Genomic DNA, 27749 nt, shown 5'->3' on the forward strand with positions numbered 1-27749 from the left:
AGATTTCTCTTGTTCACACTCCCAAGTGTGACGTCATGTTTCTCCCAAGGCCTCCTGAAGCCTTGCAGGGTCCCCAGCCCTGAGCTGAGGGCCTCACTGTCCTTACTCCCTGCTTGTAACATGTGGTCTCCCCAGAGTGTGTCATGTCCACAGGAGGGTCTGCCAAGCCAATTTGGGTCAATTATATTTTTCTTTCTTTTGCCTCCCTCCCTAGCAGTCTTAATAGAGGTTTGAAACTATCACTTTAGTGTGCTGCTTTTGTTCTCTCTCAGGCAGTTTGATCTGCCTTGTGCTGCAGATATTTAGAGAGCACCTGCTATGTCTGTATGTGGCAGTTGGATGCTGGGCTGTATCCTGGAAACACAATTAGCGAACAGTAAAAGGCGTAGATGTCAGATCAGTCTTGCATATAAATACTGTGGCAGACTTGGGGTGGTTCGTCTCCTGCCCAGTTGCCCTTGGAAGTCTTTCTAATCTACTAGGAGTTACCTTCTTGTATGAAGTCATCTTTTCACTGCAGAAAATGCCCCTTACTCAAACCTTGATATTTATCCTTGGTGCCGATTCTTTGATGAATTATGTTGGCATTCTGAAAACCCATCAGCTAGCTTGCCTCCCACCCATGGGTGGCTTGGGAGGGGGTGGGGAGGGCACCCGAGGCCCTGCTTTTGGGAGAGGGGGCTGGGCCCACCAGTCTCGGTCCAAATGGCGGTACGAGCATTGGCTGCTAATCGATGTTCTCTTTAGCCGTAATGCAGCGGTGGGCTCTGTGTGAATGTGTGCTCCTCGCTTGAAATCAATCTCTTCCTACTCTCCTCTATTTCCCGTTTTCCTTTCTGCCGCCTTCAGACCGCTCCAGAGGGGGCCTTTGCCTCTGCGGATGCCCTCCTCACCAGGCTGGCCCATCCTGCCTCTCTCTGTGGTGCACTTGACTATCTGGAGCCTGACTTAGCAGAAAAGAACCCCCCAGTATTTGCTCAGAAACTTCAGGTTTGTAGCCCACGTGTGACCTTTTGGGAGTTTGTCGAAACCTCAGTAGAAAATGAACCCTTGAGCCAAATTGAGCTGAGGCAGGACTTAACAAGGCAGTCCTGGAATGTTCCAGATGAAGTGTTTTCTTCCCAGACACTGACATATGTATGTGCTAGATCCAGGATGCCAGAATTATAAAAATAATGTGATTACTAAATGGACTGTTTCTATTTCTATTGCGAAATTGGTCCCAATAGTCATTTTTTCAGATGTATTGATAGCCCCAGAGAAAGTGTTTTTTTGGTTTTTTTTTTTTTATGATTTATTTACTAAATCAGAGGTATCAGGTCAAGCCAAGCTGTTTAAATACACAAGACGATCCCAGATTCCCATAGATATACCATCTGGACTCAGTCATACATCTGGAACCAAAACACATATCTCCATAGTGGAAATTTGACAGCTTACTTTGCTCTCCCCTTTACCAGGAAGTGAGGCAGACCTAGAGAGACTGTTAACTGACATCTGAGAGATGCATGGCCATTTATGGCAAGTGCCGGCCAAGTTTCAAAATATAAATGGAAAGAAACCAAGGAATACGATAGAGTAAAAATTGCCATCCTATTTTGAAAATTAGTTCACGTTTGACTGCATGATATTTCTTGACAGGCCTTCAAAGAGGTGATTTTTTTTTTTTTCAAAAAGGAATTTAAACCCCTGTTTCATGATCTGCTGAGGTGTTGGTTGTGAGAGAAAGCTGAGCGTATGTTTCCCACAAGTACCTGTCATGATGCATTTATGTGGCACATTCATTCCTGGATGTGGAAAACCTTCTGTCTGTCTTGATGCATTTCCCTACGGTTTGCTCACCCCTACCCCTTGGGCAGGAGGAATTAGAGTTTGCCATCATGCGGATAGAAGCCCTGAAGCTGGCCAGGCAGATCGCCCTGGCTTCCCGTAGCCGCCAGGATACCAAGGTACCTGTTTGCTGCTTCAGTGAGCTGCCTTACGGGAATGCTGTGTGTGCGCCCTGGGGCCCAGGGGCTGCTTTGCTAACCATTGGCCAGGCGAGCATTGTGGGTGTCCCGTGAAGTGTGATTTCTGTGAAGCTGAAAGTGTGGCTCTTGCAAAAACACACACTGAGGCACACGTGTCGGGGATGAGGTAATGCGGCCAGATGGAGCAGGAAAAGCCCAGGGGCTTATAGAGGCTTTGAGTAAGGTGGTAGACTAGTTATGTGTAAAACTGGTTGTACTGGTTCACCAGGACATAAAAAGAATCCCCCTGGGGCTATCTTCCTTTCCTACAGATACCCTTTGTCCCTCTATGGGACAAAGTAATTTGTAACTTTGCTATTTCCTAGAAGGTTGCATACAACTTTATTCAGGGTCAACAGTAAGTAGGAAGTGATAACAAGACTTGGTCCCAGGCATTGGATGGTGATCCACACAAGGGTAAAGAGCCGCAGTAGACATCTTAGATTGCAGGGCATACCCCCTCTGTCACAGCTGCTCTCCTTTGTCACTGAGTTACCAATACAGACTGGCAGTATACAGAAAAGTGACCTATCCCACGGAAATATTTTTTTTCCGCAGAAGGGGTAGCAGCCCATTTGGTTCACAGACCAGAGTGTGCCTGCCCTTGATTTGTGAGTGGAGTGTGAAAGAGTCTCCCCACCTGGCTTCTAGGTTTAGGGCAATAATTCCGCTGTTGTTGCTTTTGTTTTCAAGGCAGGGTTTCCTGGCCTCAAACTCACAGAGATCCGCCAGCCTCTGCCTCCCTGAGCACTGGGATTAAAGGCGTGCTCCACAGTGCCTTGCTGGGGTAATAATTCTTATTATATGAGAATGACATGTAGATGGCATCTTACCCTTCAACTGCCAGTGAGCTGTGGCCGCAGTCCACTCTCTGCCCCACCCTGAGTTTGGCCAGCCCAGTGAACTATGTGCCGGATAGGGCTGGACCCTGCTTTGCCCTGTAGTTTGAGCTTCAGATGAATTCGTGAATTTTGCTGAGCCTTGGATTTTCACTCTCTGAGATAGGGCCCATCCGAGTCAGCAGCTTTGTGCTGGTGCTATTAGCCAGCACTTTGGTTTTGATGATCAACAGGATTCCCACAGCTCCTTTCCTGGGAAAGCAGAGCTAAGTCTCACTTTACAGATTGGGAAACAGGACCGCATATTGAGAGTCCCCCAGCCTGTGGGGACTAGAACAGGGGTCACCAATGGACCTGCCTGTCTATCTCCACCTCATACTGTGGGTCATTTGCAGAGACCCTCCCAGCTGTGAACTAGGAACAGAAATCCTAGCTTCTGCTCTGTCCCAAGAGACCACACATGGGGTCTCCCTATTTATAATGTAAACCTAGTGCTTTCCTGGAGACGGGAGGTGACCATAATGTGGGTGTCCAGACTGGGAAAAGTGGGACACAGGGCAGGGGTAAGAATGTAAACAAACTAGACACATCTTCGTTCATGTTGCTAAACTTGAGTTGAGTTTGCCACGAAAGGGGGGCTTTCAGAAAGAAAAGCAATGAGGACCCCGCTTCCTCTGCCCTACTGGATTTCTTTCTTGAATCTTTGCAGAATAACATTAAGACAAAGTGAACTGCCTAAAGTATGGCCACTGTACACCTGGTGTATCCTGTCCTGCAGAGTATTGAAGTAGACTTGGGCACGTTCTGTTAAGTAGTTTAGGCTGGGTGCAAAGCCTCCTGGGAGGCGGGTACCGTGTCTCCTAAGAATATGCTGGAGTTGACGTCCTATCTGCAGCAGTCTCAGAACAAGTGTTCCGGTTTTGATTTAGACAGCAACACCACACAGACTCACAACAGAGGATAGGCTGAGAGAAAGCTGTAGTCGCCCCCTGCTGCGCTTCAGAAGTGTGTGCGGAGGAATATTCTGTCGAGGTAGAGCTGGAACCATCTTGGGCTAGGAGGAACATTTACTGTAGCAACTTCTATCACTTTTGGAAAATACCTGGCAGTCCTGGTGTGTGGAAAATAGATGCTCCTGCTATAGCCAGCCTGCCCCTGAGGATCCACCGACCTCACTGCGGGGCGTCCCCTTGTGGGCTTCTCTCCTGTGTCTGTGCTAGGTGGCCCCTCTCTGCCCCAGAGACAATGAGCGTACAGATACAAAGCAGTGGCTGTGGGGCCAGCTTGCCCTTTCTGCCGTGGGATCTCAGATGCGTATGATGTAGCACACTTTTCTGGGCAGCATCACTTTAAATTGTGGATCAAACACACACACACACACACACACACACACACACACGCGCGCGCGCGCACACACACACACACACACGCACACACGCACACGCACACGCACACACATGCATGCGCGCGCGCACACACACACACACGCACGCATGCACACACACACACGCATGCACGTACGCACGCACACATACACGCACGCGCGCGCGCGCACACACACACACACGCGCGCGTGCACACACACACACACACACACACACGCAAATCACTTAAGAAGAAGGATATAATTTCGAGGGGATGAAGCATGAGCAGGAAATGGGAGGCAGGGAGTCCCAGCTGTTCCCTAGAGCAGCTCTGAGGTGGACGGAGCTGGGTCAGCCTCCACAGAACTGCAGTGAGAAGCTCTGTGCCCTCTTGCTCAGAATCAGTTAGAAAGAGAATTAAAGCGTCCCTAGGAGCTGGAGCTCTGGTATCCGGCTGTGGCTTGCTTTCTTTTGATTTTATGATTGTTATTTTTAAACTTTATTTTTTTGAGACCGTCAAATGTGCGTACTGTGTCCTTTGATCATGTTCACTCTTTGGCCACCTCATGGATTGCCCCTTCCCCATTCCCAAGGTCATGTTCACCACCCCCATCCCCTCTTTATTACTGAAAAAAACATTTTTCATACAGTAGCTCCCACTCCCTCCAGGCTGTGGCTTTCTTGTTCCATTTCTCACACTTGCTTTGTCTGAGCCTGAGTATCATTTGTCCCCTAAGGAGTGAGTCTGAGTAAAGCCCTCAATATACAGTGCAGCAGTCTTGAGTTCATCCTCAGTGGTCCTATCTCTGTCCTTCCAAGGTCTGGGTAGAAGGGTATGTTGGCAAATTCTGCGTGCTTGACAAACAGATTTTGATACCTCAGAGAGACCTGGCTTAGACGGTTAGCAGGTTGTCATTGATGAGAGTTGACGTGAGCTGGAGCAAGAATGGGGCCAAGGGGGTCAGGGGTCAGGGGTCAGGAGCAGTATGTATGTGTATTGTTGTCAAGCATGTCAGGGACAGTGTGTATTACGGACAAGAAACCAGCACTGTTGACATTGGGCTCTCATGAACCTCTCTCAGCAGTCCCTTCTTCCTCTACCACTTGGTGCTCCGTCCACAGTTGAGGCGCATCCCTGGAAGCCACAAGAGCTGTCTAGGGAGAGTGATGGAGGGCGGGTGGTGGGCTTTGTTTGCTCTCCAGCTTTGGAGTCAGTGGCTGGGCCTTGTGTTTTACAGACTGGGAGGCCAGGCCTTGATGGTGGGCAGGCCCAGCTGGCGGATCATCTGGTGATGACCCATGGAGTGGGACCGAGGTGTGGGGCCAGGGGCCTCGCCTGACCTTGCAATCCCTGGGTTTGGGAACTGCTGTCAGATTGGATGTGTCCTCCTTCTCCCAGGATGCTGCACATGGCCCAGATACCTCAGGAGGCCTCGAGCCTTAGCTTTGTTTTTCTGGTCCATGGCCTTACCTTATGGCTCCCCAAGCTTCAGATCTGTTTGCTCTCAACTGAGTTTGCCTCTAACTACTCTGGGGGACAGTGATCTGCCATGATCATGTTGTCCTGCCTCTGTCCCCCAAGACCTAGCAATAAGGAAGGGTCACAAGAACCATGGGCCTGAGTTTATGACAGGGACTCCTACCTTCAAGGCCAGCAGGAGGCACATTGCCCAAGGACCTGAGAGGGAGGCAGTGGCCTGAGGAACTCCACAATTTGCAGCGTGTTAGAAACCCGTGGAGGGTGGCAGGTGTCAGGTGTCAGCAAAGCTCTGCCTGTGCCTTTGGAACTGTGACCATTTCATATTTTAGCAAGTAGGATTCTGGCGGCCTTTTGGCCTGAGCGAAGCAGCAAGTCCAGATTGTAAAATAAAGCTGGGTTTAAAAATAAGTGATCTCAAAAACAGCAGCGAGAGACACGCATGGCTGAAAGGAGGAGGAGCCAAGGTGCGAATCCTGAAGTTCATTGCCCTGATGCTAACTGCAGGGGGCAGGGAGTCCTCAGCCGCATGGTCCTGAGCTGAAAATGCCAAGTGGGGCTGTGGGTGAAGGATGACGCCGTAGCCTCTGGCTCCTTCGCATCCATTCAGAAACCTGCGTTTACTTTTCCATCCTTCCCTTCTTGTTTTACGAAGGACGCCAAGCGGATTAACAATCTCTGATGCGTTTGTTCCTTGCCGTGTTTGCTCCTGCCCTACCTGACAGGAAGCTCATCTTCTTATTACATGCTTTTTTCCTCTTGCACTGTAAGGAGCTGCTTTACTCTGAGGCAGAACTGAATCTCACTCAGAAGAACTTTTAGACCCAGCCTCTCACACCCTGCATCTGTCTTCAGAAGCACCAGACGGACTTTAGCAGCTCCAATTTCCTAGTCATTTTGAAATTTTACTTTATTTTTTTTCTAAGATTTTTAAAATTTTACTTGATATGTATGGGTGTCTAACCTACATGCCTGTATGTGCACCATGTGTATGCCTGGTGCCCACAGAGGCCAGCAGAGAGCAATGGATGCTCTGGGACAGGAATTAAGAAGTGAGCCAACATGTAGGTGCTAGGAATTGAACCTGAGTCCTCTGGAAGATCAGCCAGTGCTCTTAACTACTGAGCCATCTCGTAACTGCCCCCCCCCACCCTCCACCCCTTTTGAAGGAACACATTTAAAAAGTGAAAAGAATAAGGTTTGCTTGTTTTTTCCTTTTTATTTTGTCTTTTGTGTCTGTGAGCTTTTCTTAACTACAGTTGTTGAGTGGTGACAATCTGGCTATAATATTCCTGTTACTTCTGGAGTAGCTTCCCTCAGAGAAGTAGCACTGCAAACCACTGCCCAGAGCAGAACTAAGGCCTCTATGCAGAGCCTCTACCTTGCCGCCAGGGGGCGCTTCTTCTGAGGGCTCTGGCTGCCCTGCTGCCAGAGGCTGGTAGCTTGTGCTCTAGGAAGATGTCTGTTGGAGAAATAGAGACTTTGCCAAGACTAAAAGCTGAGAAAGACATTCAGGATACTGCCTCTGACGTGTGACTGGAATCCATACTCAGATTGAGCAGGCCTGTGTGCTCCTGGCCCTGACAGCTGATTATGTGGCTCACTTGACGGTGAGCCCAGGAATTTCAGGGCAGGCCTGGACAATGAGATTCAGGTGACACACAAGAGCCATTTGAGGGTGAGCCTGAAGTCTTGAGGGTAAGCAGGGGACAGTGGGCTGGGGGGAGGCAGGGACAGTGAGTGTCGGTGATGTGTGGCTGTCACTTGAGGGATAACTCAAAGTCTCAAGGTCAGGCAGGGACAGCGAGGTACAGGTCACAGTAATTTTCTTCCAGGACGACTAAACTGTTGTGTGCACCTTGCATGTGAACACTAATGGTCCTAAATTGTCACCTCCAGTCCTATCCATTGCCAATTCTGCCTACATTTTCTAGGTGCTTCTCTCCCTTAGGCCCTTAGAACCCTGGTGCTTATGGTGAGGTAAGGTATGGCTGGCTGTTCTGTAGTATAAGCTTTCTGTTCTTGAGCTTTAAGCTCCGGCCCTTCCCATGACCACTGAAGCGTTCATCTTACCTCTGCATTTCCCAACCTCCCGTCTCCTCTCCTCTTTCTATGAAACTGGGGTGTTCTGTTCAGTGCTCAGACGCTCCTCCCAGTTCTCCGAGGATGGAGCAGTCCCGCTCTGCCCATCAGGCCACCATCACCTCACACTGTAGCATAGACTTGGGCTTTGACGAGGGCGGGAGCTTCCTTGGCAGCCGTGACAGCCCTGTGAGGTTAATGCATAGGATGGAGAGTAACGGTTGAGCAGATGCTTCTGTTGCTGTGGAAGAGGCCTGACAAGCCTGGCCGTGCTGCCTGACCGTGCTCCTAACACATCGTTTTAGCTGGTGTTGCAAGTTGCTTAATGTTCTGTATGACGGGAGGATCATCAGGTACCCCTCCTCGCCTCTCTGAGGCTGGTGACTAAACCCTACAGAATGAGAGAAACAGGCGACGGTTACAGTGGGGAAGGACAGCACAGTGCTCATCGCTCGCTTCCTCAGGCAGTGTAGACAGATACTGTTGTTGACCCCTGGCTTTCCTCTTTGCTGTCATAGAGCAGACCTGATGGCATCACGCTCTCACAATTCAGACGGAACCAACCAACAAGGGTGACAATAATAAGCTTCAAATTCTGTGCAGACCACATCCTTTCAAACTGAGCCACGTGAGCTCAACCAAATTTAGAAGTGGTCGGTTGTATAGAAGCTGTCTAATTTTCAGCTGCTCAAAAGCAGGCAGCGTAGACCAGCATTCAGTAAAGTATCAGTCCTCAGCAAGACTTTGTTTGGGAAGTGGGGCCAACAGAATGGTGACTGGCCTTCACTTACAGGGCCTAGTTGGCTCCCATGCTTGATAAATGGCAGCGACATGCTGGGCCCACAGGGTTTCTAGTTACAAAGGCTGCCTTCTCATTAGCCCGTTTGTGTGCCTGCACGTGTGTAACGTGAAGGCTTTCCATCCCCTGAACCTGGCATTACCCCCATCCATGAGTCCTTGCATTTTCTCATACTTCCCATGGTTTTTTTTAACTCTATTTTTTGTTTGTTTGTTTTTGTTAAACACCGTGCAGCTGAGCGGGTGGATGCAGTTCTTGAGGCAAAGTGTGCAACCCTTCTCGTCCTGTCATTAGTAGTAACTATTTTCTGTTTCCTTCTCTCTTTAATGGAAAAAAAAAAAACAAAACATTCCACAGAGGGAAGCTGCTCACCCAGCAGATGTCTCCATCTCCAAAACTGCCTTGTACTCCCGCATCGGGCCCACCGAGGTGGAGAAACCGCCGGGGCTTCTGTTCCAGCAGCCAGACCTGGACTCTGCACTCCAAGTTGCCAGGGCGGAGGTAGGAGACCTGTGGTGACACCAGGATAGGATCCCAGTCTGCTGGTTGTCAGTAACTATGTTTACCCATGAAGCTGGTGTTTTTGGAGACAGACTATCTTCTAAACACTGCAGGCTAGATGGGTGTCACACCATGGGTTCTGATCTGCCTAGTTACCATGCTGACAGGCATAACACATATGCTATAGAAGAGACACTTTGTCACAGTTGCTTTCCAGTGGTCTTCAGGGGAGTCTTGTTTTGCTTTGTTTTGTTTTGAGACAGGGTTTCTCTGTGTAGCCTTGGCTGACCTGGACTTGCTTTGTAGATCAGGCTGGCCTCGAACTCACAGTGATCTGCCTTCCTCTGCCTCCCCCAAGTGCTGGGATTACAGGCATGCGCCATCATGCCTGGCTTTTCAGGGAAGTGTTGATTCCTCCTACTTGGAGGGGATTGTCTGAATGGAGTCCTGGTTTTGTGTGAGAAGTTTTTAATCCCGTGTGTATATGGTGCATCCTGTACTTGGTCAGAATGGAGCGCACTCATTCCGGATCTACCTCTCTTCTCTTCCTGACCCTAGGTGATCTCCAAGGAGAGAGAAGTCTCAGAGTGGAGGGACAAATATGAAGAAAGCAGGCGGGAAGTAATGGAAATGAGGTCAGTGGGGCTCAGCTTCCTGCTGCCTGGAAGCACTGCTCTGTGGCTTCCTAACGCCTCCTGCCAGGTGCGCCCACCCAAGTAGCGTCTTTAGTACAAGAAGTTCATTTTTCCTTATTAATCAAGAGGCTAGTACTTTTACCAAGGTGGTTTTTTTAAAAAAGAGATTTTCTTTTTTAAGTTTGGTTTTTGTTTTTTGAGACAGGGTTTCTCTCTGTAGCCTTGACTGTCCTGGAGCTCACTCTGTACACCAGGCTGTCCTCGAACTCACAAAGATCTGCCTGCCTCTGCCTCCCAAGTGCTCAGATTAAAGGTGCGAGTCACCGCGGCTGCCACCACCACCACCTGGCTTCTTTTTTTTTTTTTAATTTTTAAAAAGTGTTTTTGTTATCCTTTATTTGTATGTCTGTGCGTGGGGTTTGTACACATGAATGCAAATGCTTTTGGAAGCCAGAGGCATCAGATCCCCCAGAGCTGGAACCTGGCTGAGAACCATCTACCATAGGTTCTGGGTCTTCTGGAATAACACAGGCTCCTAACTGCTGAGCTGTCTCCTCAGCTCCTACAAGTGGTTCAGAAGAACTCTATGTGTGAGTTAAAGAATCCAGTCAAGATACATGTGATGTGTGCGCCCTCACCCCCACCCACCCCCCAGCTCCATCCAGCTTGCATTCCTGTATACGGTTCCAGTAGCAAGCAAAACACCCAGGTGATCACAGCCTCCTGTTCTCCAGCCGCCATCATGTCTTCTGAAAGCTCCATTCTAGTTCATCTTGTTCCTTTCTCTTATTTCCTGCTGCTGCTGCTACTTCCTGCTGCCGCATTCCAGATGGCTAGATTAAATAGGCGGACGCTGCCATCTTTAGAGAACTGCTCTCGTAGAGGGATGCTTGACTTCTTCATATTTTCATCTGAGGGAGTTGCCAGACGGTGACGGTGGTACACACCTTTAATCCCAGCGCTTGGAAGGCAAACACATCTCCATGAGTTCAGGGCTAGCCTGGTTTATATAGCAAGTTCCAGGCCAGCCAGAGTTACAGAGTGAGACCCTGTCTCACCAACCCACCCCCCCATACACACACAAAATTTTTTTTCATTTAAAAATGCAAGGGAACAAGAAGTAAGCCTTGGACTTTGAGGAGCATCTTCTCCATCGGGAGATGAGCTTGTGCTGTCCGAGGCTTTGGAGGAAGTTACAGAGAGAATGTTAGGGAACTAACTCCAAGAGCAGTCGATAAAGGCTTCCTGGAGAGGAAAACGTTTGAATTCGACCTTGAGAAACAGATTCCGAGTGGTAGAAATAGAAGGAGGAAGTAAACAGACAGCCTGGGCTGCACTTGCAATGAGAAAGCCTGGATCAAGAAGGAAATTGTCGGGCTGGAGAGAGGGCTTAGTGGTTAAGAGCACTGCTTGCTCTTCCAAAGGACCCGGGTTCAATTCCCAGCACCTACATGGCTGCTCACAACTGTCTGTAACTCCAAAATTTGACACCCACACACCAGCGCACATGAATTAAAATTAAATAAAATATTTTTTAAAAAAAGAAGGAAATTGTCTATGCACATTGAGCCACCATGACCGTGAGCTGCCTACAAGGTGGTAAGCTTGTGAAAGCAATGGCACGTGGCTGTGCAAAGCTTCAGCCATCAGGTGGAAGGTCTGGGGCTGCCGCAGGGTTTGAACAGTGCTGGACTTAAGGGTTACAGCCACGAGAAGGAGCCTGTCCATGGATGCAGAGGGTGTGAGCCCAACACTGACCACCCGGATTGTCCTGTTGCTCAGTGGTTGTTACAGTGTCCAGCTGTGGGCTGGAGATTTAACGCCATCCTGTTACCGTTGCTCAGTGTGCCTTTCTTTGCCTTTCTTTCAGGAAAATCGTGGCTGAATATGAGAAGACCATCGCACAGATGATCGGTGGGTGTCGTGACTGGCGTGCTCAGGCCCACACTGTGGGGAGCAGGGAGTGGAACTGGGGTGGGGCTTGAGCAACAAGGCCCAGACGCAGCCCCTCTAAGAGTAGGGTGTTCCTGGGCAGCTGCATTTGTAGCGTGTGCTACACACTACCCACTGTCTCTATAGTCCTCATTTGCCCAGCCAGGGGCAACCCTACCATGTTAGGAAGTAATCTTAGTTTGGCCCTTGGGTTGTGTGAGGCCTTTGGATTTTGCTTGCAGAAGAGTATACAATTAAACCCCCTAAACCCTAATTTCGTTTAGAGTCAAATGGTGAAGTACCCATATAGCTTTAACACGTTGATTTAGGGCCAACAGGGAAAGGTGGCAACTCCCTACCCCAATGTCCTTCCTCTTGTGGCTGTCAGGCCCTGCTAGCCGATCCCTGGATGGGACAGGTCCATTGGAACACTGCATCCCCATCTCCGACAGCCATTGCTTAGGCCTGGAATGAAAGGAGGCCTCACCTTAGCAAGTGACAGAGTGACTTCCTTCCTTCTTTCCTTTCTCCTTTCCTTCCTGTCTTCCTTTCTCCCTTCCTTCCTTCCTGTCTTTCCTCTCTATAGTAAGAAACAGTCCTGGAGACATTGCGAAACCCAGTTTTTCTAGTAATAGTCTTGGGAGACTGGTCTTCATACTGATTTATGTCTAACTATCTATTTGCTTAGGTTTGTGATCATCAGCTTTTTTAAAAAATAATTTTACCCATATGAGGATTTGTAGGGTAACTATACAGGTTTATGGAGCTCAGGTTGGACCTGCAATAGCACAAGAGGCCTCTGAAAGACCCCTGAAGGGAGACCCTCACTCAATCCTCGGGATGGCGCGCACCCAAAAACACACAAACGACTGTCTTGCTGTAAACACATGAGGCAGTTTATTGGCGGAACTCCGGGTCGACACGTATCTCACGCAGGAGACAGAGGGGTTGACCCAGAAGCCCAGGGGTTTGGGGTTTATGTGGACAAAGGTCGGGGGGGGGGGGGGGGAGAGCGGGAAGTTTTGGCGCGGCCACACACAATTGGTTGTTTCAAACATTTGAACATCAGCAAATTGCATAGGCAGATCTGGGGTAAGGTCAGACTTAATCACACGGGAACAGTCCTTGGTTCCTGTTTTTCTCGGAACCTGAGGGTAGATGTTTATGTGAGCTAACGACACATTTGGTTAAACTCAAACCTGGAACATTGTGTGCGGGCCTCAAGGAGGATTAAGCAAACACCATTAAGATTGGATGAGGGGTCTTGGCTTATTACTCAGTCGACCATGTCCGGTACCTGTTTCTCTCAGGAATTTGTCCTTGTGTATCCTCCCTATCTTTTACGGCCAGCCGGTCCCTGGAACACTCAATAGGCCTTTGTCTCCTAGCTCCGCATTCTTTGTGACTTATCATCTGGGACCTTGGGCTAGCATACCTGCCGACCTGCACTTATGAGTTAGAGAGCTCTGCTGTTCGAGTTGCTTTAATGCTAATTAAAACTTCTCTTTCACCTCTAGCGAGTGTTTGGGTTTTTCAGTCTCACCCTCCTGTAGCTTATCCCTGTAGCCTTTTGTGTAGCAAGAGGGCCAATGGAGGTTAACCGTGGCTTGTGAAAGCAATGGGACGTGGCCCATTCACCTCCAGCTCCTAAGGCACGTGCAGCCACATTGATTCCATAGAAAAAGCATCACATCAGAACAAAATTTATGAGCTTATGGATGAGATAAAAATGTTAACACTCAGACTGGCTGTTGTGGTGCACACCTTTAACCCCAACACTCAGGAGGCAGAGGCAGGTGGATCTCTGTGAGTTCGAGACCAACCTGGTCTATAGAGTGAGTTCTTGAAGGGGAAAAAAAATTTAAAAAACTGCAAACCAAAAATTAATACTCTGGGAATTGTAAGTGCACTGGGGACCTTTGGGCCTCCTGGGATGTGTGCTTGAGATGACACTGGTAGATACTGGTTATGATATTGACAGGGATTGGCCTGAGTATTGGATCCCGAGGCTGGCTACAGCCAGCTTGTAGCACACCACTGGGGACTTTAAGAGCAGCGGGGGAGTTCCCCCTGGAGGCCCTCTCTGGTTGAGCACTCAGGGTAGCCTGCTGTTAGGGTGACAGAGGGCCTACTAGGTGCTGACCCTGCTTCTCGGCTATAAATTGCAGCTGGCAGCAGTTTGAACATTTTCTCTGGCACAGTCAGAGGAGGGGGTGTCAGAGGTGTGGTGTATTTCCTACTTGGAGTCTTTGAACAGTTTCCTGTTCTCACGAGAACCCCCAGAATGTCTCAGTGAGAACACTACAACATCCCCAGCTGGGAGAGTCGTCGTCATCGTAGTCACCAGGATAGCATCCCTACTGTGTGTGGGCACTAGCCCTACTGTGTGTGGGCACTAGCCCTACTCCATAGCCTCTTCCTCATCTACATTTCCGAAGCTTTCCTAGTCCAGAAACCTTGTATGTCAGTCGCTGTGGAGAGTCACTGGGTGAGGCCACCAGACATTTCAGGGTCCCTGTAGAGAGCCTGAGGCCGACTGGGAGGGTGTGTGGACCCGCCTGCCTTCTAGGAAAGTGAATCTCTTCACTGACAGAAACACAGGCCTCACATCTGGATCCAGGGTTTCCCTCCCATTCATCCCACCTGCCCAGCAGGGGGGAACCTAGGCCTGCCCAGCTTAGAACCAGAGTAAATGGAGAAGTGTTTTGAAGTCGGTAGACCCTGTTTCATCTGACCCATGCTAGCCCTCCTTCCAGGTAGCGTCCAGGCGCTACGCACCTCACCGTCCCTTCCCCCTAGCTCCTCTGAAGAAAGCGTGCCTTGTTAAACCTCGGTACTGGCTCCTTAGGACAAAAAGGAACCTCTGTGCTTTCCGCATTCCAGATTGTTGCAATTTTTTTGTTTCTGCTTCTCTAACAACTGCCCTGATTATCTGTTTTGCTTCCATTTTCTGTTGCTTCTTGCCCTTTGCTTGCAAAACAAACAGGCAAACCTGGTAAGTAAATGCTCCCCGCCCCCACTCCGTCTGACACCCACCCATCTCAACCCTTTGTTGTTCGTGTTTTGGTTTTTCTGCCTCGGTTATTTTTGCTTTCCTGTACTTGCTGCGTTCACCATCTGATTTACTAGTGGTTTGCCTGCAAACGCCAGAAAACCCCCATCAGAACTCAGAGTCCGGTGTGCCGTGTCTCTGGGCAGGGGCTAGTTTCCTGACTTTAAGAGCCTAACTGCCTTGGTTACGTATAAGAGGATTTGTGCTGCGTTGCCATTGCCTGGCTCTCCTGGGAACTGGGAAATTCTATTTTTAAAAGTGACAAAAGGAAAGCTGAGGCTAGGCGACATCTTAGATGCAGGAAATCAGATGGACTCCTGTTTGATAAATGGCTCCTTCAGCCCGTCTGGTGAAATGTATCCGTAACCACAAATCAGCCCAGAATGACACGGTACGACTTCTGGGAGTAAAGAAAATGGCTAAAATCCGGGTAATAATGACTAGTGAAACCATTCTCTTTTTTTAAAAAACATCTCCTCAAATGCTACGGCCTAGAAACACTGCCATCTTCTGGTTCTGGTGAGGAGACTGGGTGAGTTTAGAAACCCTGCCCAAGGTCACACAGCAGAGAAGTAGCAAAGTTGGGATTCCAAGCTTTCCGTCAGACTCTAGAGCCACTGGCCTTGGCAGCTTCTGGCTGCTGCTGAGAACACTAGGAACCCTGGGATCATAGAGGCAGGATGGAGAGACGTCAGGCATCTCCTAGGCCAGTTGTTTTCCAGGCAGGGCCCTGGGCCAGCTGCATCTGATCTGCACGGAGCTTGAGATTTATGCAGATTCCCAGCCCCACCGGACCCTGCTGAGTCAAAAAGTAGTCTGAACTCGTGTCTGTTTGAGTGGCCTTCTAGTTGGTTTTAGTGCATGCTCCTGTCTGACAGCCGCCTTGGTTTGTAGACAAGGCCATGGGACCACAAAATTTCTGGGCTTTCCAACATGTTTCTGTCAGGCTTGGAGTTAAAATTTAGCCTGTGACCCTACCATGCCACCCAGCAATAATATTCTAAAGGTGACACAGCAAGATGGCGGTCTATGGGAAAATGGGTCCTTGGGTGTGAGCCTGGCCTATGCTGCTCCCTCAGAGGACCAATGACTTTGCTCTTCAAACCCTCTTTCTTTCACCTTCTGTGAGATGGCGGCAAGAAAACCTTGTACGGATCACTCTCTGCATGGGTCACGTGGCAGCATTGCTTGCGTGGAGGTGTTCTGTGTGCCCGGAGCAGAGCAGTGAGCTAGACAGACCCACCATCAGCCCCTGAGGAGAGCGGCCTGGTTACTTTTAGGGACCGTGTTACTTTTGTCTTCCCTTTTTCCCAAACACCAGACAGGCTCAACCGAAGGGGAGAGTTCGATGCTTGCCCAACAGTTCAGAACAGTCTGTCCGTCATGGTAGTAAGGGTGTGCAGTTCACATAATGACAGACAGAAAGCAAAGAAAAGCCATACAGGAAGAAGCTAGGGCAAGAGAAGCCAGGAAGAACTTGTCCCCAGTGACCTACTTCCTCCAGCCAAACCCCACCACCTTCTTTCTGCCACCTCTCAGTAACACCCATCATATTATGAACAAGTTTACGAGGTCACAGACCTCATGTTCTAAGTGCCCTGAAGATGCACTCACACGTACACCCAATGTATACTGTACTAACCTACACATTTCTCAGTCGGGTCAACCAACAAAATTACCGACGTAGAAATGGCACGGCAGCAGGAAGCTCTGTGTTCCAAGCCTGGGTGTGTGGGGATAGTTGGAGCATAACAGAACCAGAATCCACAGTTGGCCCACACAGGCATGTTTTTTTTTTTCCCCACATGACAAACAGAAAATAAATGATAAGGAATTAGTGACACGTGAATCGGGGAGCCTTGGGAGTTTCCCATCTCCTGAGTGCTGGGGCAGGAGCTGTCTGTGGTAGTGGAGCTGTGAGGGCGTGAGCACGGGTGTGAGGTGCAGTTTGGGTTTTATTTTCAGTACAAGAGGAGGCCTCTGCAGGCAGACTCTGAGCGGAGTGAGATAGCCTCCTTGTTTGCAGTTGAGGCTGGCGGCTGCCACTGCTGTCGCCGCTAGCAGTTCCAGACGTGATTTCCCTCATAGCAGGCAGCTCTAAGCCAGTCCTGGGCAATAGATAGCACCCTCCCAGGTGACATGGGAGTGACAAAGATCTGCTGGGCAGCTTGCTTCCCCGGAGCTCTTAGTACTGGGGATGGGAGCTAGGGCGTGGTATCATTAGGTCAGCTGTCACCAGGAAAGCGAAGAGTCCCTTGCCTATTCTGTTGGCACCCAGGCGCACAGGTTGGAAGCTGTAGTCATGTCAGAGGCTGTTTGTCCTATAGTACAGAGACTTCTGAGGTCAGTGTGGGATGGTGAGCAGAGTAGAGCTGTTACTCGGGCTCCTACCAACGCTCTGAACTGGGCCCAACCGGAACTGCACTGCCTGACTGAACATGAACGTTAGAGAGACTGTCTCAGTTTGCCCGGAGTGTGGTACTTTCAACAGCAAGTCAGTGTTATTGTGGACAGAATTTCAGGGCTATTTCAAGGGATAAAGAAACCTCTTTCTCCCAGCGAGGGCAGTCTGTCTTGATAGCATTTCGGCAGAGTCTCCAGGACCCTGGCCACAGCATCCGTTAATCTCATCTTCCCAGAAGATAGAGTAGTAATTCCTTTTTCTGACCCAGTATGGATCCTACTTAGAGAAGGAAAAGTAGGCCCACGGGGTCTCCAGCATAGATGTGTAAGGGCTGCATCGATCAGGTTAAAGGTTGACGTCTCTCCCGCATGATGTGTCATGGCCCCAGGTCTGTGGTATCAAGGTCTGTGAGTTCTGTCCCTTCGTCAGCACCCAGGAGGAAGGGCCCATGGGTTCATTCCAAGGAAACCCTTGAGTTGCGCTCAAGGCCCAGGCTGCCCCCCCATCCCCCGTGGACCTAGTGTGGATGGACCGTGCTCCATTGGCTGACTCCCTTCTCTCCTGCCAGAGGACGAGCAGAGAGAGAAGTCGGTCTCCCACCAAACTGTACAGCAGCTGGTCCTGGAGAAGGAGCAAGCCCTGGCGGACCTGAACTCTGTGGAGAAGTCCCTGGCTGACCTCTTCAGAAGATACGAGAAGATGAAGGAGGTCCTGGAAGGCTTCCGCAAGGTGTGTCTGCTGAGCCAGGAGTCCAGGTTGGGGGCGGAGAAGCAACGGCAGCCTTTGCGGGAGGGGAGGAGAGGGCCCCGAGTGTGGGGACCGAGTGTCCAGGAAGTCCACCCTGAGAAGGAGCCCTTCTGTGGCCTGGGGAGTCAGAGTTGGCAGTTTGGGATGCTCTGTCTGTGCTCGTCAGTATCTCTTTCTGTGGCCCTGTCCCCCCCCAGAATGAAGAGGTGCTGAAGAAGTGTGCCCAGGAGTACCTGTCCCGAGTAAAGAAGGAAGAACAGAGGTACCAGGCCCTGAAGGTGCACGCGGAGGAGAAACTGGACCGGTAAGTCACCACTCACTCAGGCCAGGAGCTGCTCTGCCGGCACGCTGGCATCGCCTCGCAAAGGGTGGCCAATCTCTATGACTCGGGCCAGGATGCCATTTAACCGCCACCCACTGAGATAAGTGGAAGGATTATGGTTATAATTGTTGGAGCACCCAAAGCCCTTTCATATCACAACAGGGATGGGGTTCTTCGCATTCCTGTGTTCAGGCTCCGGTTAGTGGGGCTGGATCCAGACCAATGTCCCTTTTCAGAGATGGGAGGAGGGAGGGGTCCGTGCAGCCACCTACAGTACTGCCTGTTCCAACAGAGCCAATGCGGAGATTGCCCAGGTTCGAGGCAAGGCCCAGCAGGAGCAAGCAGCCTACCAGGCTAGCCTGCGGAAGGAGCAACTGCGAGTGGACGCTCTAGAAAGAACGCTGGAGCAGAAGGTAAGGGGGTCAGGCACCTGGGCCTGTGGAGTCACTCTCTGGTTCTTGCCAGTCCATCTGGTAATGGCTGGGAGCCTGGGAGGGGAGCTCCAGAACAAAGCTAGAGCAGCTTCCGTGTCTCATGACCACACCCACGTTAGGTCCAGTTTTGTTTTGTTTTGTATCTGCTTCTCCCGGAATGGTATCTTGCATGGTGTTTTTCCATTTTTCATTCCTCCACAACATCATTTGTCAAATTTTTGTTAAACACTAGCGACATACCAGACATTGTCCTTGAATCTTTTCAACTGTCGTTCTTACTGGAGAGTGTGTGGGGAGCTCAGCGGTCCTCTATCAGGATGGGCAGTGGCAGAGCCAAGCACCTTCAGATGACCTCCGGGTGTATGGTCAGTGGGTGGCCTCCCTGAGGTCACACAGCCTGTGCTATGTTTCCTGATTTCCAGTGTGGCTTTATCCTACGCTATACACTGTTTCCCTGGATGCTGTGGTGAAGACATCTGCCATCCCAGAAATGCTCCAGGGGGCAGGTCTCTAGGCTGAGTCTCTGTAACCTTTCCCCTGGCGTGTGCTAGCTCTCCTGCTAGGTGCTCTCAGAGAAAAGCCTGGCAACCAAGCAGGTCAGCTGCTCACACACTCCACCAGTCATATGGCCCTGATGAGCCATGACTGCCATCTTGTGTCCTGGCCCCCCCTGTAGCCTTGGAAGTATTTTAGATAAGATAATGTCCCTGATGTCAAGTGTGTTACTCACCCCACCCGCTTCCAAAGAAACCCTGGCAAATCGTATTTAGGCCCGTAATGGCTGCTGGTCTGTCGGGCCACAAGTTATGGTTTAGAAAGAAAAGGCTAGACCTGTCCCCTGTGCCATGCGCCAGCTACGGCAGCCACCAGTGGTTCCTGGGCTCTGCTGATTGTTCACCATAGCAGTCGCCATAGAGACAAGACGCACAGCTGCAAACCCAGGCATTTGCGCTCTCGTTGATAATTACCCAGCGTCATTATGGGGTTACTGTTGAGTCTGTACATACTTTTTATAGAAATGGAATGTTCCATTAAAATAAAGACTTGATTCCCTAGTCATTTTGTATGTCTGGGAAATCGTCGGTGTTTCTGCTACATAGAATTCATTTGAGATGTGTTTAAATCGCAACGCAGTGTTAGTTTCCTAAAGCAGGAGCCAGAACTGCTATTTCCAAGATCCTTGGCCCAGTCAGAACTGCAGGCGAAGGGGATGCTGTGGTTTCTGGTAGATTAAAACGCGTAGATGCCAACAAGTTGGGCCGCGTGGTTTTGGATAATAGCAAAGATCAGAACGCATCTGCAAACCTTTCCTTTCCAACTAAGCTTCCAGAGGAATGAATTCATCGTGGTGTTCAGCCCTGGAGCGTAGTAAAGGACATGTAACAAACAAGGCTTGTCTTAAGGAGACAGCAATGCGTTCGCCAGGGCAGGCCCCTGTGAAGATGCTGGGCTCCACAGCTGGGCAGCCTGCCCAGTGGGGTCTCCCTCTAGATGTGGATCCCCAGTGGGTCTGTGGTGCTTCCACCATGAGCCACTGCGCAGGAAGTTTAATGGACATAAGTACCAAGCTGTGTAGTTGCAAACACAACTTGAATTTGTGTTCTGGTGGACACGTCAGCTCCTGTTTGACTGGCTGTGTACTCTGCGCAGCTCTCAACCTCTACCAGCCTCAGTTTCCTCACTGAAAAGTTGGATAACAATAGCTTCCTTTAAAGGGCTGGAATGAGAGCTGGGGGAGGGCATAGTGTCTGGGATGGCTTTAGCTTGTTGATTGGCATGTGGTATTCGAAAGAAGATGAAGACTAGCATTCATGACCAGCAGGGGGCAGTAGTGGTGGTGGGAGTAACTTTAGGATTAGTGGTGAGGGCTTTCAGCACCTGTGTGGGCAGGAGGTGGGCCCTGGCTCTTCCCCATGACAGCACAGGTTCCTCTTCCATGTGGGTCCCATGGTATGGAGTCGTGGAGACCCAACCCAGGGACGCTATGGACTGAGCTGGCACATGTTGCGGAAGGTTCCAGAAAAGGGGTTGATGGAGGCCAGCCTTCCTCAGCATCTCAAAGGGAAACTAGCTGGAAGTGTATACGAGGGGCAGGTCTTCTGTCCTCGGGGTGAGCTGCTGGCCACTGGTGCATGACCTAAAGCAGCCTTGGCCTCTTGGCATCTCAGCCATCAGAGAGCAGAGCCAGGAGCTGCCGCCCAGTTATCTGTGCTGTGGTGTGTGTGTGTGTGTGTGTGTGTGTGTGTGTGTGTGTGTGTGTGTGTGTGTGTGTGTGTGTGCGTGCGTGCGTGCGCGCGCGCGCCATTGATTGGGTTTCAGAGGTGGACAAAGGGTGCCTTAAGCATGAGAGGGACCCCTTGAAGTTGCCCCCCTCTGCTTTGCCTCCTGTGCCTTTATTCACTGCGCCACCTACTGGGCATCTTCTAAATAATGCTAACAAGTCTCTAAACCCTCCCTGGCCTTTGTCAGGAAAGCCAAGGGAGAGAGCTTAGCCCTGGGACAGAAGCTTTAGGAGGCGGCCCTCCGCTGCGGTCTGCTCACCGTGTCTTCACATTGACACAACTTCGAATTTCATACCTTACTTCACTGTCACCTACGTTTCACAGATAAGGGAGCCGAGGTTCAGAGTGGCCGTGCAACTTGCCTGTGCTCACCCAGCCGTAGCTAGGATGTAAACTTTGTTTGTGTCCAGTTGTTTCCTCTAATTACTGTAGATAACTTTAGGGGAGACCAAGAGACTGGGTGGACTCTTGTCTTCCTGCAGTGGAAGCCAGTGTTGCTTCTAGTAGTCTTCGTCGTCATCATCATTGTCGTCGTCATCACGGTCTAGCTTCCACGGCACCAGAAAGTGCTATGCAAAGGGAGAGAAGAGAAGAGTAACTGCAGTCAGGATGCAGTATATGAGAGAAGAATAAAAAAGAAAAAGGAAAATTTAATTTTCTGGTCCCGTGGAAGCTAGACCAGCAGAAAGGAGGCTCTCAAGTTAGACCACCTCCAGTCTTCCAGGACGTGTTTCCAAAATGCGTGGTGTCTTCAGCCGTCGGGACTTGAACTTCAGTCTCTGAGAGACCGCTGTCAGCCGTAGGGACTTACCTTCAGCCCCCGAGAGACCGTTGTGCTCTGCCGTTTCCCCTCCCTAGTCCGCCCTCCTGATAGTATCTCTCTCCTTTCCTGGCGTCTGCAGTTACTTTCGGAGACAGGGTCAGGTCAGACACTGGTAGGCTAGCCAAGGACTCTCCTCTGTCTACCTCTCCTGTGCTGGGCTCACAGGAGAGCACTGCCGTGTCTGGCTTGCTAAGAAAGAAGGGAGGGAGGGAGGAAAAGAAAAAGAAAAAGAAAGGATGTGTTCTGGGGGTTGAGTTCGGTTCCCCCAGGTGGCAACACCGTCACTTGCTGGCCGAGTCACTGCACCGGCCCCGTGACTGGCTTGATTTCAAGTACCAGGAGCACCTCTCTTGTCTTTCGTCTTTTTCAGAATAAAGAGATAGAAGAACTCACTAAGATTTGTGATGAACTGATTGCCAAAATGGGGAAGAGCTAACTTTGGACCGAGCGCTCGGACTTGGCCGTTGCGTGCAATACGACCGTCGGCACACTGTTGTCCTTCCAGCTCCGTGGACAGGCTCTCTCTTCACTTCCGTATGCACTACTGTGTTCCCTTTCTAAACAAGGTCGGTTTGACCGTATGCAGTGCCGAGACCTACCAGGATTCCTTGCTATCCGTTTGCATTTTCTAGTATAATTCATAGCAAGTTGACCTTGGAGTTCCTGTATCAGGGAGATTGTCAGATTCTCTAATAAAACACAAATTGCTGACCTTGGCTTTGCCCTTTGGTGAGCAGTATCTGATGTGATATGAACATATGCAGCCTGCATAGGGACTCTTGCCTTAAAGAGTGTACAATTGATCCACATTTGCTGGTTTGTTTGTTTTTTTAAATGCATGTTTCAAATAAAATTCTCTATTGTAAATAAATTTTTTTCTTTGAGTCTTGGCAGCGAGTGTGGCTGTGAATTATTTTCCAGGACTGGCCGAGCCCTTTCTTGCCTTCGTTATATCACATGGGCTTTGGTCTCTGCCTCTTTGTCTGGACCCTTTATCTATTGATTTAAATAGCATTTCCTTCATTATCGTGTCTGGGTTTGTAAGAGGAAGCAAATGAGAAATATTGACTTGGGCTTAAATAATTAAGTGGATATATTGGATTAGCTTAGGTTTCATTTTTACAAAGCCTTGGCCCTTAGGCGGAAAAAAAAAAATCCATTTCCTTTTATTATTGTGTGAAGGAAGTAGCAAGCTGTGAGTCTTTCCGTCCCACCCCTTGGTGCCTGACCAGCCACAAAATGCTGCCTACTCCTCTTAAGTGGTCAGGAAAGGTCCTGATGGGAGGCAGGTAGTTAGACGCTTAGCAACATGACCGCAGCCAGGCTCCCTCATGCCCTGACCTACACATGTGACCTGCGACCTTCAACCTGTGACCTTTGAGGGGACCTAGGATAAAGAATGAGATGGGGAAATGAGGAGGAGGTAGAAGGTAGGCTGGTTGTGGGGGCAGGGGGAGGGTGGCTGCTGTCACAAATGCCCACAAACAGAAACTGAGAACTGCAAGTGTTCAAAGTCAAAGAGTTGCCAGTGAGGTTGGGGCACTCAAGGAGAATCCGGTCAGCCCTCTCTCCCAGCTTGCAGTATCCTTGGCAACCCTCCAGCCCTGCCTCTCAGTTCATAGGACCATCTCACCGTTCTGTGTTTCTGTCTCAAATGCCCCCTTGTGGTAGATGCTCTTGCCTCTGGCTGAGCTGTATCTCTAGGCCTCTTTCTATTTCCTTATTTTGAGAGACAAAGTTGCTCAAACTGGCCTTGGGCTCACTCATTCTGTAGTCCCGACAGCCCTTTCAATTCACACCCGTCCTGCCTCCCAAGAACCTGCGTTTATAAGTCGGTGCCGCCACATCCAGACCTTCTGTTTATAAGAATACAATTTTTGGACTTAGAGCCTCTACTGCAAATCCACAGTTCCACCAGCGAAGGCCATTTCCAGGCACAGCCATGTTCACAGGGAGCAGGGCCAGGGGCATGGACCTGTATTTAATTTTGTCCATGTATTTCAACGTGAGCGAGGTGAGAAGACACCTTCTCGGTGCACACTGTGGTGCGCCTGGGGAGGCCTAGGGATGACTTGCTGGTGTCTGTTCCCCCCTTCCACCACGTGGGGCCTGGGGTAACTGGCACAGGTGTCCCGGCAGAATGTGTGGTATGCTCCAGTGTCTCAGCTTAACTTGTCCCCTTTTCTGCCCCAGGCACAGGGGCTGTGAGTCACTTGCTGTAGCGGTACCCACCCTTATCAGGGCAGGTTTTAGGCAACCTTATCTGGGGGGGGGGGGGGGACAGGGTGGAAGACCCTAACGTGATTCACAAGGTAGATGAGACTCGGCTATCCAGTCTGCACAAAGGCACAAAGGGAGGTAGATGCACTCTCGTGGGCTCAGGTGGTGGGCTGCGTCTTTGGGTCACTGAGAATTTTTGCTTTACCTCTTCCGTATGTGAACTCCACTGGCAGAGCACTGGCCACACTGCTATCCTCGCCTGACAATGCGAACACCCAGGACAGGGAAGTACCTCCCTCCCAGGGTCCAGCCAGTACCCCTGACCTAGGAGTCCTCACTCACCCTGGCTACATGGTGGGGTGGCTACAAGCCGTTCTTCCCAGGACTCTCACCTCTATTGCTTTCTCTTTTATTTTCACCATGTGACAGAAACTCTTTTCATTTCTAAAGAGATTTTTAATATAGGTAAAGAAAACATCCCAATCCCCAAACCAAAAAAAAAAAAAAAAAAACTACAGATGTCCTAAAATATGTCTTTTTTTCTTGGCATATGAAATACTTAACTCGTTTTTTCACCGTGCTACTTTTAAAATACTTGTTATGTGTTTGCTTATGTGTCTATCCACCCAGCCTCAGGGTCCTACACCCATTCTGCTAACTCCCTCTCCCTCCACCTAATATAGTAATGTTACCATCATATAAACATTTTTTCCCTTAGAATAATTAAAATACTTTTTTTTAAATGCCAAGCTGGCCAGATAGTTGTGGTGCACGCCATTAATCCCAGCACTCGGGAGGTAGAGGCAGGCAGATCGCTGTGAGTTGGAGTCCAGCCTGGTCTATAAGGTGAGTCCAGGACAGCCAAGGCTACACAGAGAAATACTGTCTTAAAAAAACAAAACGGGCTGGAGAGATGGCTCAGTGGTTAAGAGCACTGACTGCACTTCCAGAGGTCCTGAGTTCAATTCCCAGTAACCACATGGTGGCTCACAACCATCTATAATGTATACATAATAATAAATAAATCTTTAAAAAAACAAAACATAAAGACAAGCTGTCTAGAATGTCATCAAGACAGTTGCCATCCTTATTTTGAGTGATTGCAAGGTGGTATTTAAGTCTCAGAATGGTTATTCCATAGAAGCTTCGGAAGAGATGACTGACGAAGCTGCTGAGTACAGACAACAGCTTACTGGGACCTTCACAGGGTGTGTGAGCCTACACTGGAGACACAGTTAGTGGCTGTTGAGTAGACTGTCAGGACGAGAGTCTGGGAAGGCACGTTCAGTGGTGTGGTGTTAAATCGAGAACTGTGCCCCATAAGCTCAGGCACTTGAGCACTTGGTCCCCTGTTGGTGGAGCTGTTAGGAGAGGTCGTGCAGCCTTCATGAAAGAACTACGTCACTGGGGCTGAGCCTTTACGTCACTTCAGTTTGCTCTCTGCTTTGTGCTTGTGGTTGAAGAGATGATCTCTCAGCTCCCTGTTCTGCTGCCGTGTCTGCTGCTTGTGGCCAGGCCTCCCCACCATGACGGGTTCATCCCAATGCAATGGTAGGGTCAGAATAAACCCCAAAATGGCCATTGGTCGTGGTGTTTTATCGCAGCAGCAGCAAAGCAACTAGTACAAGTAATGTGCTCCTGACAGCCTTAGTTTTTTTTTTTTTTTTCTCTCTCCATAAAGGACACAACGTATGCAAGGGGACTAATATATTTTACAGGTAAGATAAAGACATTTCAGTGGAATCGACTTCCTCTCCTGCCCCTTTGTCTTCTTCATTCTTTCCTTTCCTCGGTTGGGTGTGGCTTAGATGCATCAGGTTTCCCTGTAGCTGTGGGCTGCATATCCTCCTGATATTCCTAGGGTAGCTTGTCATCTGTGCAGGCTTGGTCCATATCTCTCCTCGGGGCCCTCGGAGCCCAGTGACGAACACCACGATGACCTTTGCTTTGGACTTGGAACAGGAAGACAAGGTTGATCCTGGAACTTGCCTTTTGTTTCCCCGATAGATGGGATCTGTGTGTTCTTTTTCCCAGAAGGCCCTTATTTGCTTTGCCACCTCTTATTTGCCTGATTGAGGCAGGGTTTTATAAAGCTCTGGCTAGCCTCTCACTGGCCATGACCTTGAACTCCTGACCCTTCTGTCCTCAACCTCCCAAGTGCTAGGATCGTTGGTGAGTGTGGTCTTCCTGCCCACACCTGGCTGCCTGCGTCTTTGTGTTTCCTTTTCTCTTCAATAGAGCTGGTCTGCTTTCGAGTCCTGCTTTGAAACCCTGAGAAGCTGATGGAGACCCCTGCGTTCTTCCAGACAAGCTTGCACAGGGAGTCTACAGTGGTGTGCTTGTTAGAATGAAAATGGCCCTCAAAAGCCCTTAGAGGGAGGGGCTGTTAGGAGGTGTGGTCTTGTTGGAGTAGGTGTGGCTTTGTTGGAGGAAGTGTGTCACTGGGGGTGGGTTTTGAGGTCTCAGATGATCAAGTCAGGGCCTGTGTGGCACTCTCTTCCTGCTGTCTGCTAGTCTGATGTAGAACTCTCAGCTCCTTCTCCAGCACCATGTCTGTCTGCATGCTGCCATGCTTCCCACCATGACGATAATGAACTAAAGCTCTGAACTATAAGCCAGCCCCAGTTAAATGCTTTTCTTTATAAGGGTTGTGGTGGTCAGGCAGGCACAGTGCCGCACAGCTGTAATCCCAGAACTCAGGGAGGCAGAGGCAGGCAGATCTCTGTGAGTTCGAGGCCAGCCTGGTTTACAAAGCAAGTCCAGGACAGCCAAGGCTATACAGAGAAACCCTGTCTCAGGGGCGTTGGGGGAAGGGGGGGGGGAGGGGGAGAAATAGTTGCTGTGGTCATGGTGTCTCTTCATAGCAATAGAAACCGTAAGGCAACTTCAAATCAAGCCACTGTGTCATGGTGTTATGTAGTCAAAGTTTGGTCCTCAGCGGGTCTTCTATTTTGAGAGGTTCTGTAAACGTTTTTTAGGAGGTGGAGCCTAACTGCAGGTCACTGGGAGGTGTCCCTTTGAAGATTATTCCTGGTCCTAGGTCCCCATTCTTTTTCTTTGCTTCCTGTCTGCCCTGAGCTTAAGTGACCTTTGTCACATGCTCCCAGCACTGCCATCTTCCTCAACACAGGTCGGGAAGAGGGGAGCTGCCCCGGACAGACTAAATCTCTGCAAACATGACGTAAAAAGTTCATCTGAGGATACTTTGTTTCTAAGCATCTCTTTTTGTTGTAAGAACCTCCGGCCACATTCGGTTACTTTTCCCTGGGAGCTCTGTGCCCATTGACTCATTGGCTTGAGCACTCTCTGTGGACTTCAATGAGCTGCAATCTGGCAAATTTTATATCAATAAATACAGCTATTTGTTCCTTTGAGTGCCCACATAGCATTTCCCAAACAGACAACTGTTCTGGGGATGGTAGGCATTTAAATTCTGTTCAGCATTTGCTACTGTTCTGCACTACCTGAGAGGCCTTACCTTACCTCTGTGAACATACTCCTTTAAGCTCGATCGTTTTTGTTGGTTGTTTTTGAGACAGAGTCTTACCATGTAGCTCTGGCTGGCCTGGAATTCACTATGTAGACCAGGCTAGCCTCAAAGTCACAGATCCACCCACCTCTGCCTTCTGGGTGCTGAGATTAAAGGCATATGCCACCACACCCAGCCCTTATTTTTTTCTTTTATTTTCTATGTGTATTATTGTTTTGCCGTCATGTATGTAAATGCGCCATGTGCATGTGTGTGGTATCCATGGGAGGCCAGAAGGCAGCATCAGATCGGGAACTAGAGTTACAGACAATTGCGAGCCACCCTGTGGGTGCTGGGA

General features: G+C 49.7%; 1 protein-coding gene across 3 annotated transcripts in view; it reads left to right on the forward strand.

The window, feature by feature from the left end:
• Tacc2 (transforming acidic coiled-coil containing protein 2) overlaps positions 1–22612 on the forward strand; it is a 75413-nt gene extending 52801 nt beyond the window's left edge. Inside the window, exons 9-17 of one of the 3 annotated variants that reach the window (XM_051145425.1) lie at positions 850–990; positions 1860–1949; positions 8928–9071; positions 9630–9706; positions 11577–11620; positions 17663–17823; positions 18039–18145; positions 18456–18576; positions 22073–22612. In XM_051145425.1, the coding sequence (XP_051001382.1) occupies positions 850–990; positions 1860–1949; positions 8928–9071; positions 9630–9706; positions 11577–11620; positions 17663–17823; positions 18039–18145; positions 18456–18576; positions 22073–22138 (951 nt within the window). In that variant the 3' untranslated portion in view covers positions 22139–22612. The remainder of the gene's footprint in view (positions 1–849; positions 991–1859; positions 1950–8927; positions 9072–9629; positions 9707–11576; positions 11621–17662; positions 17824–18038; positions 18146–18455; positions 18577–22072) is intronic. The other 2 variants (XM_051145426.1, XM_051145427.1) reach the window with 2 other exon arrangements.
• Positions 22613–27749: the final 5137 nt, after the last annotated feature.

Source organism: Acomys russatus, chromosome 5, assembly GCF_903995435.1.
Source record: "Acomys russatus chromosome 5, mAcoRus1.1, whole genome shotgun sequence".
In the NCBI taxonomy this organism is placed as follows: Eukaryota; Metazoa; Chordata; class Mammalia; order Rodentia; family Muridae; genus Acomys; species Acomys russatus.